Raw genomic sequence first — 13827 nt, forward strand, 5'->3', positions numbered from 1 at the left:
TTGAGTTTTAAAAAAAAAAAAAAACTCAACTGACACATTTAAGATTCAAATTCCCCATCCTCGAACTATTAAATTATCAATAAATAAAAATACTAGCAAAAAATTATTTAAAAAAAAATGCACACCACAGCCTCCACTTCATATTTATTATTTACCCAAGACAGCACTACAAGAACTGAAGGATATCTTCCGTTTCTTGGACTTGAAAGTTTAACATTTACTAGTTATTGAATTATGCTTCGCATGATTATTAACATTTCCAGTACATCAACGAAGTGATTAAAGGCAGCTTTGGCCTGTTGTTTCAACATGTACTTTGAGAACAAGTTTTATATCTTTTACAAAGCTGTGATAATTACTGCATACGATGATTTATCATAATTTTATCAATGTTGTTCGTGCAGCAAATGAGACATTTGAAAAGGTAGCAAGCTTTGGGCTTCAAGCTATGATATTGTACTTGATATTGGAATATAATATGGATAGCGCAACTGGAGGTATTGAATTGTTTCAGTGGTCAGCCATTTCAAATCTCATCACGATCATAGGGGCTTTCCTTTCTGATTCTTACTTGGGCCGGTTTCGGGTGATTGCATATGGGACTATTAGCAGCCTACTTGTAAGAAAATCTATTTTCTCCGTTTCACTTTTTTAGCATGTGCAATTAAAGTTATGTTTGGTAATAATTTTTTTTTTTTTTCAAAAACTTATTTTTGGGAATATAAAGAAGAAAAAAAAAAAATTTTCTTGTATTTTTGAAATCAAAAACATGTTTTGTTAGTTGAAATTAAAAAGATAATTTTAAAAAAAATAAAATAAAAAATACTAAAATCTATTGTTACTAGGATTTAAACTCTAATGCTAACTCATTAAATGAGATAGATTCATTAAATTAAATTTGTATTTTCATTGATTTTTGAAAATTAGAAACTGAAAAAAGTTTTTTTACATGTTTTTAGTTTTCTTCACAAAATGAGTTTTAAGAACAGTTTTTGCTTTCTGTCAATTTTGGGTTACCAAACAAGGTTTTTAGTTTTAAAAATAGAAAATTATTTTTAGAAACAGAAACTAAGGAGAAAAAACAGTTACCAAACATATCCTAAATATTTCCATAGCTATGTTCACATTAAAAAAAAATTTCATGTCCTTTTAATGAAATAAAGTTTACTCATTTAAGAAAATATTTATCTTTTTGTGTAATCAAATATTTATCCTAATCGACTGTACCCTTGTAGTCCTTGGGTGATGGGTCTATTCATCATGACCTTCATTGTTTTTTCCTCCCAAACTTCACCCTCTCTCTACCTTCTACCTTGTTTGCTTGGATTGGATGAAAGAGTTACAACCTAACTGCTTCCAAAAAAATACCGATGCCACTATATTCATAGACATAGATTATTGATAGACTTTCATTATTCAAATTTAAAACATATACTTGTTTGAGTCAAGAACTTTATAGTTTAACGGATACTTTTTAGTGTTTTCAATTGAAATGTCTATATAATTCAAATCATTCATCTTTCAACTATTCAATTTAAGAATACACACACATCTAAGCCCAGGATATTGCCCCTAAATGAATCTAAAGTAGTATGAATTATTTGGTCTTTTGATCAAATAAAGTTTGGTCGAAAAAGAACATAGGGAAGATTTGAATACATGTGACATGGTCTAAAAAGTTAGTTTTGTACTATGGAGAATAAAGTTAGTAAGAATATGTTTGCAATGTAGGAATTTAGCTTCGAAATTGTTATTTTAAAAGAATTTGTCATAATTCTTAATTATACATTTGACAATTTTTTTTTCTTTCAATATTTGACATGATTTGTCAGATTCATAATTCTCTTGAACATCTCAATCCTCATAAAACACTAGAATTCTAACTCTCGCCTTTTAGATAGAACATATATACTCTCACTTGTCTTTTATATATAAGAATTAGTAATGTGATACTTAAATTGTAATTTCAATTTTTACTTTAAAAAAAAAATTATATCTTGTAATTTAAAATATATATATTTTTCGTCTGAATAAGACATTTATTAATGTTAAAAGTGTTTTTTCATTTAAAAAATTATCAATAATGATCGAAATATTATTAATTAATTATTTATTCTGTTGTTAATAATTAAAACTATGTATATGTATTGTAAATAATAAACATTTAATCCATGGGCCGGGATTGCATTGGCATTAATCTACAGGGAATGAGCGTGTTATGGTTGACAGCAATTTTGCCACAAGCAAGGCCTCCACCTTGCAAGCATAATATGGGAGGAGAAAAGTGTGTTTCCCCGAGTTCAGCACAGCTTGCACTTCTCTTTTCTGCGTTTGTTCTCATGTCAGTAGGAGCCGGTGGCATTAGGCCACGTTCCTTGGCCTTTGGTGCTGACCAATTTAACCAGCTGGTACAGGTTGACGACCTTAAAGTTAAAAAAAGATCAGTGAAGATCTTACAAACCTTCTTCAATTGGTATTATGTTTCAGTTGGAATCTCAGTGATGCTTGCAGTGACAGTAATGGTTTATATTCAAAATGCAAAAGGTTGGGTTGTGGGTTTTGGAATTCCTGTTGTGCTCATGTTGTTCTCTTCCACTATGTTTTTCTTGGGTTCTCCTCTCTATATCAAGATGAAGGCAAAGAGTAGCTTGCTTACTGGATTTGCCCAAGTGATTGTGGCAACTTGGAGAAACAGACACCTATCCTTGCCAGTGCCACCATTGGAATCTGATGGATGGTACCATCACAAGGCTTCAAAGCTGACCGCACCAACGGACAATCTGAGGTATGGTGGCCACTATACTATTAGAAAAGTAATGTCCTTCATTTCAAGTGAAATAGAGTCCATTTCATGGTTCATGTTAGATATTACAAATCTATAGATATGAATAGTGCCACATCATTTAAACACACTATTAAACATTAATTATTAGATCCACACAAAATAAATAAATAATCGTGAAATGGCTTGTATCCATTTCAAGTTTGAAATAAAGAGGATCTTGTGCCAAGCTACTTTGATTAATTATACTCATATCTAAAACAAGGCATATTTGTTTAAGAGCCCATTTGTAAAGTGGCAGCAATTTTTCAAAGTAGCATTTTAAAGCCTTTCTCTTTCTCTTTCTTTTTCTTTTTCTTTTTTTTTTTTTCTTTCAAAATTGAACTATTAGGGCAAAAAAATTTTGCAACTTGTTAAAGTGATAAATTGTAATTGGAAAAACATTACTTTTATATTAGTATTTCATTGTTACTAAGACTATATTTTATTATGCATCAATTCAACAATTTAAAAAATATATAAAAATTGAGATGGGTTCAAGTTACACCTTTTTCTGACCATTGATTTCTATTAGATCTAATAGTAAATAACACACTAATTGCCATGTTATTAACTTTCTAAAAATAAGTGATGTCAAAGCATTAAAAGTCATTAATGCATTTATTTATATAAATATATATATATATATATAAATATATATATATATATATATATTTAAGGTGAAACTACAATGTTGATCCCTTAAGTTTACCTTATGTGCACAATTGGTCCCTCAAGTTTGAAGTGAGCATAATTGGTTCCTCAAGTTTTAAAACTGAGTTGTATTAGTCATTTTATTAACTGCCGTTAATAGTGTTGCTTACGTGGCTAACGAAATAATGATTTGTTATTTTTTTTACTGATGTGGCATTTCTTTTATTAAAAAATTCCAAAATGCGAAGTTGGATCAAAGAAAAAGATAAAGCAAAGCAATGGCTCTTTGGTATCAAACTCCTCCTCCTCCTACATTGAATCGTATCTCACCCACTCTCAAACTCAACTCATTACGCTGCACCTGCAGCTACAACCTGTCTATTCCGAATTCCAGACCCACCCACATACCCGAACTTGAACCCGAACCCATATTCGCCTCCGTCAAAACCTTCATTCCTGCCACCGTGGCTAACCTTGGCCACGGCTTCGACTTCCTCAGCTGCGCCGTTGACGGTCTCGGAGACTTCATCTCCCTCTCCATCGACTTATCCGTCCATCCCGGCAAGATCTCCATCACGAAAATATCTGGCGACGCCGCTGGAAAAATCAGCCGCGATCCTCTGTCCAATTGCGCTAGAATCGCCGCGATCAAGGTTCTGAAAATGCTCGAAATTTGACCGGTGGGACTTCCTCTCTCTCTAGAAAAAGGCATGCCTTTAGCCAAGCCCAGAACCAGTGCGTCCACCATCGGTATTAAAAACCAGAAATTCTTGGAGGCCAGTGCAGTTGTTGGCAAGCTTTCTGATATGGTCCAAGCACTGATCAACAATCTCCTTGCCAACTGAGGCGGGTCAACCTGGTAAGAATGCGAAGTTGAGTTAGGATGTTCATTTTGCATTCGCTTGCAAATTTGCAGTCGAATGGGGTTCATGTGAAGGATGGTGGCGGTGGGGTTAGAGTGGCAGATCAGAAACTTCTCTTTTTGTGGATAAACGACGGATTAGAGATTTGGTATGGAGGAAATTGTTTTGTTTTAGATGTTGTAATTAAAATGGCCCAAAAAAAGAAAAATGAAAAACATTGACAAGTGTGAAATGCTTAATAGAATAATGGCCACGGGCAAAGTTGTTGGCAACGTGTAATTTTTTTTTTAATAATTTTTTAATAAAAGAAATGCCACATCATTAAAAAAAAATGAAAAATCATTGTTCCGTTAACCACGTAAGCAACACTACTAACGGCAATTAATAAAATGACTAATACAACTCAGTTTTAAAATTTGAGGGACCAATTGTGCTCACTTCAAACTTGAGGAACCAATTATGCACATAGAATAAACTTGAGGGACCAATGTTATAGTTTCGCCTATATTTAAAGTCATTAAGCTCCACTTTCTCTTCCCATCGTCTTCTTCTTCTCCTCTTCTCTCTCTCATCTGCCTAGGCCTCTTTGAGCTCACCTCCTCCTCCGCTAACCCACTCAACTCACCAGAGCTACACTTTAAATTTAGCTAGTTAAATTCAAAAGTATAATTTAGTTTTAGATATAAGTCTAACACCAATCTGTTAAATTTTTTTACTGGTTAGAGTCCTCTGTCACTTAACAATGAAATAGGGGTGTTCTAGTAGTCTGAATGAAAATTTGATCAAAATTCAGAGAATTGAAACTCAGTAAGAATTGGGTCAAAGTTAATTGTTATGATGATTTTAGAGTTGCATTGTTTTAGAAATAAGAGCCACGCATGGGACATGGCACAACAGCCTCATTATTTAGGATATATGAAAGGCCATGGTGATCAAAGAAAATAATGTGAAAGATATAAAAGGACAAATTTAGCTATCAAAATACTCCTCCACGCAAAATGCATTTTCTATGATTTTAATTGTAGCAGTCAGTAAATAAAGGGCGAGAGTATGGGTAATTTTGGAAAGTTAAAATGAGGAAAATCATAGCCATGCCTAAATCAAAGAAGTCTTTGATCTCTTTAAACGAATCTTAGAGAAAATGAATAAAAGTTTCTTTTAAGGCCACTGCGATTGGGTCTGCCTCCTTGAGCTCCTTCTCATTCATGCCACAATATCGCAACTAGCTCCATATTCACCGTCGAAGAGGGTGGCATCGAATTTGCAGTTTTTTTCCCCCTTCCTCTCAACGTTTAGATGACTGTAAATGTAATAAATAGGGAGAGAGAGAAAAAAATGCTACTATTAATTATGCAAGATGAGGTGGATATAAGAGATTTTTAACCATTAGATCTAATAGAAATCAATGGTCATAAAAAGGTGTAAGTCTTGTAGAGTTACACCAGGTGTAACTTGAACCCATCTCATAAAAATTTATGTGTCCCTAAACTTTTCATTTTAAAAAATATGAAAAATATAAAGGACCAAACCAACACTCATAATGTTTGACTTTTCTTAGGTTTCTAAACAAGGCTTGCATCATTAGAAACTCTTTGAAGGATTTGGACTCGGATGGCTTGGCTATGGACCCCTGGAGTCTATGCACAATTACACAAGTAGAAGAGCTTAAAGCTCTTATCAAAGTCCTCCCCATTTGGTCCACTGGCATACCAGTAGCCGTGACACTTAACCAACATTCATTTGGCGTGCTCCAAGCAAAAATCATGGACAGACGCTTTTTTCTTTCCAAGTTCAAAATCCCACCAGCCTCCTTCGGCGTCTTTGGAATCCTGAGTATGACAACAACCGTGGTCTTCTATGTTCAAGTTCTAGTTCCCTTGCTATCAAAGTTCACCAAAAGGAAACGGGGGCTTAGCCTTAGAGAACGCATGGGGATTGGTATAGCAATCTCATGTCTAGCCACTGCAGTTTCAGCCATTGTAGAGAGGAAGCGCCGGAATGAAGCAATCCGAGAAGGATTGTCCAATTATCCGGCCGATGCAGTAGTAATGAACAAGTCTGCAATGTGGTTGGTGCCACAACACTGCCTTGCTGGGATAGCTGAGGCCTTCAATTTTATTGGGCAAATAGAGTTTTATTACTCGCAATTCCCTAAGACCATGTCTAGCATCGCAATGTCTCACAGTCAGTATTGTGAAAAATGTGACGCAAAGTGAGGGAGGTGAGAATTGGCAATCAAATAACATTAACAAGGCTCACTATGATTACTATTATTGGTTGCTTACTATTATCGGTGCGGTTAATATCTTCTATTTTATTGCTTGTAGCTGGGCTTTTGGGAGTTGTGAGGATAACGAGGTAGATGACATGAAAGAGGAGGATATGCCCGATTAATAAATACTAACTTGTAATTTCATGCATATACATGAATATATTTAAATATATATACAATAAGATGCATAATATAATTTCTATATATATATAATTTAAATATTATTGATAGTCTTTTTTATATTTTGTTAACTCTTTAAAAAATTTTGTAAGGATATTATTAGGTATAAAATGTAAATTGTCTATGTTATTTATTTATTTATTATTGTGAAGCTTTTTTTTTTTTTTTTATGATTCATTTATTCTAGACTCTTTGATTTTTTTTTTTTTTTTGAGGAAGTAGACTCTTTGATTTTTGTACTTAATAACTCACTTGAATGAATATTTATGATGTGATCCCATATTTGATTCTAAAATTAAGAAATAAAACTCTTTAAGAATAAATAATTTAGGATACATGGTGCTAAATTGGAACTCCAATTTAGAATTTTAATTTGATTTTCTCTCAACTTCACATATTATTATATATACAAGCTTACATCCTTTAAATTTCATCTCAACAGTATCCTCATCAATTTTGATGGTATACATTGCTCAAAATTAACACATTATTTTTAACTGAATAAGTATTTCATTAACCATAAAAAGGAGAGAGAGAGAGTGAAGGGAAAACACCCCCATCTCTAACCAGGGAAAACAAAAATTTCAACATGAATAGAGGAGAGAAATCATTCCCTCTTCACTACACAAAACAGCCATCCTACCACATTTTGGGCCACAAAATTAAGCTCTCTAGTCTCTACTGGCATGAGATACAAAAGCTAGGGGAATGTAACATTCTTCTAGCTTCACCAATGATAGGTTCAATTGACTGATTTGGGGAGAAGATGGAAAGGGGGGGAGGGGGCGTTACAGTATTGAAGGGGAAATGACATTAAGAGCATCTCTTGGAAGATGCATAGGAATGAAACCTACCCTTAAGTTTTAAGGACCAAAACTGAAAGTTTTTAAATTTAAAGACCAATTGAAACCTACCCTATATTTCAAACAGACTAAAAACAGTTGAGCCAAACTAATTAAAAGGATTTTACCATGTTCTAAAAAAAAAAAAAAACTCATACATAGAGAATGAAAGCTGCAGAAATAAACGCACCTAGAAGGATCGAGATGCTTCAAGGATTGGCTGTTCAACAAGTTCCCTAAATCATCCTTCCCTGCCATGATAGAGATTATATTGAACTTGAATAGTCAATGACATTCTTTTTGTTGTCGTTGGCAAGGGATTGCATCAATGCCCCCACAGAACATCTAGCTCCTATAAATTTTACACTGCATTTAATGTAATAAAGAAGAATCAAAAGATAAAAAATTGAAAGAAATAACACCCTCTTCGGTTGGACCCTATTACTCCTGCCTTTTGGAATAGCGTGCCTAACAGGGCCAACTGGACTACTGTATCCAATGCATGTTTCATTTTATAGCAAGGTTTGCCAGGCACCCTGCTATGAGGATGATCCTTCTGCTTTTGCTCTCGTGTAACCCAGCTGTATTAGCTTTTGTACCAACATCTTCTCAGCCTCTGCCTAAAATGCCAAAGGAGATGGAAGAATTAGATAAATATACACATCACAAGGAGATCCAGATCAAACAGCCAAATGAAGTATTAAATTAACTAATAAAAAACATATGGTAAACTACATTTTTATACCTCAAATTTTGGGGAGATTTTCTATTTGGTCCAACTTTTGATTTTGCCCAAGTTATGAGTTCAGGGACAAAATAGAAACTTACCCGAGTTTGAGGTGAAAAAATATAGCTTGCCCAAAAACATACTGACACTAAATCCAGAGTAACAACACTGATAAACACGTGAACTTGTGTGTGTGACCATGCAAGTTTATGTCAGAGAGAGAGAAGAGACCTCAAGCATGGGACTATTCTTAGGAATGTTGCAAGCCAAAATTATATTGAGACCAGTCTTCAGCACTGCGAGAAATAGGGCACGTCAGAACAAGCACAAGATATTTGTATATAATCACAAAAACATCAAACATGATTCAGAACTTACCTAATCGTCGAGCAATGCCAGATCCTGTATTATCAGAAGCTCCTCCAAGTATGGAAGTAACACTAATCATATCCTTCTGCTTACATCACCAAACAGCAGAACACAATGTCAATTTTTGAATTGTGAAAATAACAATATTAAGCATTATGTAATTGCAATTCTCAACATTCAAGCTTCTCTTCTCAGGGTACAAGGACTAAGAACATACAGGTCGTGTAGGTGCAGCTGCATAAATGCGTCCCAATTTGGCAGAGTCACAACCGATCCATACATATATTTACAATCACAATAGGTTCAACATAAATAACAAATTATAATTAAACATTCACGGCAGCACTTTTCAGAATAAGATTGCCATTCTATAAGATATTATGATGACTATAGATTGAGTAATACTTGGATTGTTTATTAGAATTCAAAAGGCACGTGCTCAATGATTAAGCAAGCATTAATCCTTCATTTACTTCTATCTATTATCATCACCCAACAGCTTGTAAGTTATAACATGCTAGTTACCAACAATGTCCATATGCTGCACATTTTAGTATTACATATATACGATGCAAAGGTGAAATTATTTAGTGCACCTGCTTCCTCTCATACAAAGGTGTGTTTTAAATGTAGGTCTAAGTATTTTATATCAAATGATACCATGTCATTTGTATCAAAATCCAATATATCAAAGAAGTATGCAAAAATAACTACCCACTAACACGTCTTTCATTTGTTAGTAGGATAGTTATTTTTTGCAGGTATGTCTTTCACTTATTGGATTTTGATATCGTGTTAACGGTATCATTTGATACTAAATACCTTCTCGCGTACATGACACCTACATAGTGCGCGCAGAATAATTTCTTGCAAGCAAAATGTGGGTAAGAGTCTCAATTAAATGCACAAAATTTCAAGTTTCCCAATTCTCAATTTTGTGAAATTGCTACTAATCCAATCCGAACAGTTTCAAAAATACACAGGAAAATTCTAAAACAAAGTTACCTAAATGGTGAAACAAAAAGAAACAACGATAGGTTTATCAAATTAGTGAAATCAAAGGCACCCAGAAAAAAGAAACAATGATAGACCCAACAAAAAAAAAAAAAAAAAAAAGAGAGAGAGAAGAGAGTGATGGATTGAGACCTGTTTGGGAAGGCGTAGGATTTGAAAATGAAGAGCAACGTCGTTGACAACTTCACCGAAGCACGTGATCTGCACGCCACCACCGTTCCCAACTTCATCATTGAAAACGAGGGCGGAACTTATCGCTTCATTCAAAGCCTCCACGTACGGTTCTTCACGAGCCATTATCAAATTCAATTACAAAACTCAAAAGCTTGCTTTTTGTGAGGGTTTAGAGGGCAAAGTTATCAATTCCGTTTTAACTCAAATACGAAATTACACAATGCCTCAACAATGGACAGGACACGATAGCTCAATAGCTCAGTTCAAAGTTCTTACTTTCAAACAAGGAAGCTCTAAAAGACATTGAGCATCCCTCAACTTCCTATGATCCAAACCCCTCACATATTTAACGCTTTCACGTAAATTACACACAACCTCGTTTATGACTTTTAATTCATCTTGTATGATAAGGTTTAATATGTGTGCACCTCAACGCACGTGAAAGAACTCACCACCATAAGGTAAATAAGGTCCAAAAGAAGGGTGTCTCTTTAAATGACTCACCAAAGTATCATTATATGAAACACTATCTAAAGTAATGGTGAATACCCTCTTCTCAATGCCCCACTCTTTCAACAAACCTAACAACCTCTCTACCAATATAACACCACCATGTGGAGGTGGCACATGAGAAAAACTCAAAACTTTCTTCTGCAATACCCAATGTTCATCAACATAATGTGTTGTAAGAACTATGTACTCATCAGTGTTAGGTGAAGACAATAAATCTTATGATAAGCAAAACCTCTCAGTAATTGACTTTAAATCATGTTTCAGATTTTCCTTTTCTCTCTTGGATATTTTTATCACATCCGATTTTGTAGTGTTCATACATATAGTCTTAATATCAAGATTCAAATAACAATGAAACAACCTATTGTTCTCATGTTCTGCAACTGAGAATGGATAGCTATGCCTAATGATTGCCAATGCAACCATTTCCCTATACGTAGCTTGATAAGGCTGACGAGACACAATTTGATTGTCAACCTCATGGCATTTTGCTCTGTGACGCAACAAAGAAGTAGTGCCACTAGAACCAGCAACAAAAGAATTTTGACATTTTTTACACTTTGCTCTTTCTTTCCCATCAGAACCTTTAGGTAATATTTCAAAATCCGACCATACAGAAGAAGTTCTACGTCTCATTCTTTTTGGAGCACTTGAAACAGTATCACCATACTCATCATTTTCTTCATTCATTGAATCCATATCTAAAATGTAAAGGAAGACAAAACCAAAAAAAAAAAAAAAAAAAAAAACTCAACATTTTGAACCATTCTAAAACCTGACCACTCAAATAATGTGGCATAAAGAATTATAGGTTAAAATGTTGCTTGTGCTGTGTTACAACTTACAAGTTCTTAATCTTACAAATAAATAATTATAGGTTAAACAGAAAATGCCAAACAACATGTCAGTTAAACTTTAAAGACAAACTACCTATCAGTTAAATTTGCAAAGAGCAATATATATCTCTTATCAAACTCTTTAACACAAGAAGACTTTTGATATAAAGTACAAAATTGAGTATCTTTGAAATAAAAACAACATGTAATGAGTCCACACAATTTGGCCTCTAATTGGCAGTGATATTATATATCATTCATATTTAATGAATGATGGGTGTCCCTTGCTTGTGATAGTTAGAACATATGAGTACACTTCAAACTCGATTAGATGAACTGTGAATCTATTTTAATAATCACACCATTGGGGAAATTTCCATGCATACAGAAATTATGGATTAGGCAAAACAACTTTACAACTTTTACAAGGGAAGGAGCTTATGTTATGGCATTGTTGCTCAGTAAAGCAACCAACATAATTAAATTTTTTTTAATATTCCTTTCAATGTTTCAAAATATAATCTTGGGAATACAAGAAGAGTTTTCAAAACTCTTTCTTTATTAGTAAATTACACACATACCCAGTTATAGCTTTGATCCAAGAACCTCACCCCTCTACTTTTTAGTATATAGTATTATCTAAAATTTGATCATACATTCAACCATGGAATGCTCAAAATTTCAAACAGGCAGCAACAAAATTCATGTACCTTAGGTCCCAATTAAATTCAACCATGTGGGTGAATTAATCAATGCATCACATCTTCTTAAAAACCCAATCAAAGCAACTTATTCACAAAAATATACCTCATGAGAAACTAAAACAATAATACCAACAAGAAGAAAGATTATTCTAATAAACCTTGCAATTGAATCTCAAACAAGCAAACTCATACCTTGTTTGGAAATGTGAAAGAAATTTGACATCTACTAACTACTTTCACAGATTTAAATTACCAAAAAAAAGTTCAGGCAATCGAAATTAGAAAAGATAAAATCGAACAAAATTAGAAGATGTAAACTGTTTGGTAACGAAGAAAACGAAGGAAAGCAAAAGAAGACTTTTGTGTAACTAAAGAGAGGAACCAAATCCGAGATTCGAAGCTTACCAATGAGTGCTAGAGTGACCGGAAAGAGATAACGTGAATATTCCAGCGAACAACTCAGAAATCTACCGAAGCTTTGAAGAGTTTTGATGTGTACAAAGCTTTAAGCTGCTGAAGCTGTTGGTTTCCGACTAAAATGTGATTGGAGGCCGAGAAAATGAGGGAAAATGAAAACCATCGTGAAACCCTGAAACGTCTGAGGACTGGATTTTTTTTTTTTTTTTTTTTTAAATTATGGGAAGAGCTGGGTACATTGTTTTTGGATTAAATGGGCTTCAATAGATTTTTGGTTAAAATCCAACAATCACCGAATCTAATTGGGTTGATGATTATTTAACTCAACTAATAACGAGATGAGTTTGGATTCAATTAGAGTGGGTGGGCTTATGTGGGCAAATAGGTTTCGGCTTATTTTGCCACCCCTCAACCCCAAACCATTAATCACCACTCAATAGCCAAACAAGAAAAATGAAATTTACCACACAAAAAAATGATTTAGAAACAGAGTGATATACACTTGAAGCTCTTCGCTTCTTCGAGTCGAGCCCTTCAAAGATGGCTGGAGGCTGGGCTCTTCGTGAAACTGGCGACGGGTCTTCAAATTGAAAGTAGCGATGCTCTTCGCCTCTTCAAGTCGAGCCTTCAAAGATGGCGGGAGGCTGGCACTCTTCGCGATGGGTCTTCAAATTGAAAGTAGCAACATGATGTGAGGTTTTAAGTATAGGCTCTAAATAATGAATTCTAAATAATTTGGGTTTCAATTAAAAAAAAATCCTTAATATATGTTTATTTGTAATCAAATTAAGCTTGAGCCTTGATTCTCAAAAAAAAAAAAAAAAAGCTCATATTAGATTTGATATAAGCTTTGGCAATTAAACTCACTAGTGTGTAGAACGAAAAACAATTACAATTATACGATTCAAATTAAAAATAGTCAATTGTAGTAGTGTTATTGATGTTAGTTTGAGTTATTAAACTTACCAGCTAAATTCCCGTACGATGTGCGGTGCAATTTATTATTAGTTTTCTCCAATATTTCAATAATTTTGCCAAAAATCTTGTAACTTAATTTGTTGACACCTCAATTTCTAATAGAAACATTCATTATTCATATCCCCATCTATCAATGTATAAAATTTAAAATAAAATAAAAAATAAAAAATTCCTTGTAAAAAATTGTCATCTTTAGTTATTTTATAGACAAAACAGAAATCACACTATATATGTGTTCACAAATTGAAAATAGTATGATATAGTGGTTAATATAGATAAGATACATTTCATGCTTACTAAGAAAATGCATACATCCTTCAATTATTGTTTCTCATATAAATCGTAGAAAAATTATAGTAAAATTTCATTATGCTATAACTAAATAAATATATTTATTCTATTACGTGTGACTAAAAGGAGTTAGAAAATTTAAAGGACTAAGATTTATTTTAGTGAATTTACA

At 33.6% G+C, this 13827-nt stretch overlaps 1 protein-coding gene and 1 pseudogene across 1 annotated transcript; one reads left to right on the plus strand and one right to left on the minus strand.

Moving 5' to 3' along the window:
- Positions 1-367: 367 nt before the first annotated feature.
- On the plus strand, positions 368-6732 carry LOC115966855 (annotated as a pseudogene).
- A 1069-nt stretch (positions 6733-7801) lies between these two features.
- On the minus strand, positions 7802-9011 carry LOC115966856 (the record flags this gene model as incomplete). The annotated part of the gene is made up of 4 exons (XM_031086000.1): positions 7802-8252; positions 8591-8655; positions 8738-8813; positions 8946-9011. Coding segments are annotated over 4 exons (288 nt in total), but the record flags the coding sequence as incomplete, so codon positions are not given.
- Positions 9012-13827: the final 4816 nt, after the last annotated feature.

Source organism: Quercus lobata, chromosome 11, assembly GCF_001633185.2.
Source record: "Quercus lobata isolate SW786 chromosome 11, ValleyOak3.0 Primary Assembly, whole genome shotgun sequence".
Lineage (NCBI taxonomy): Eukaryota > Viridiplantae > Streptophyta > Magnoliopsida > Fagales > Fagaceae > Quercus > Quercus lobata.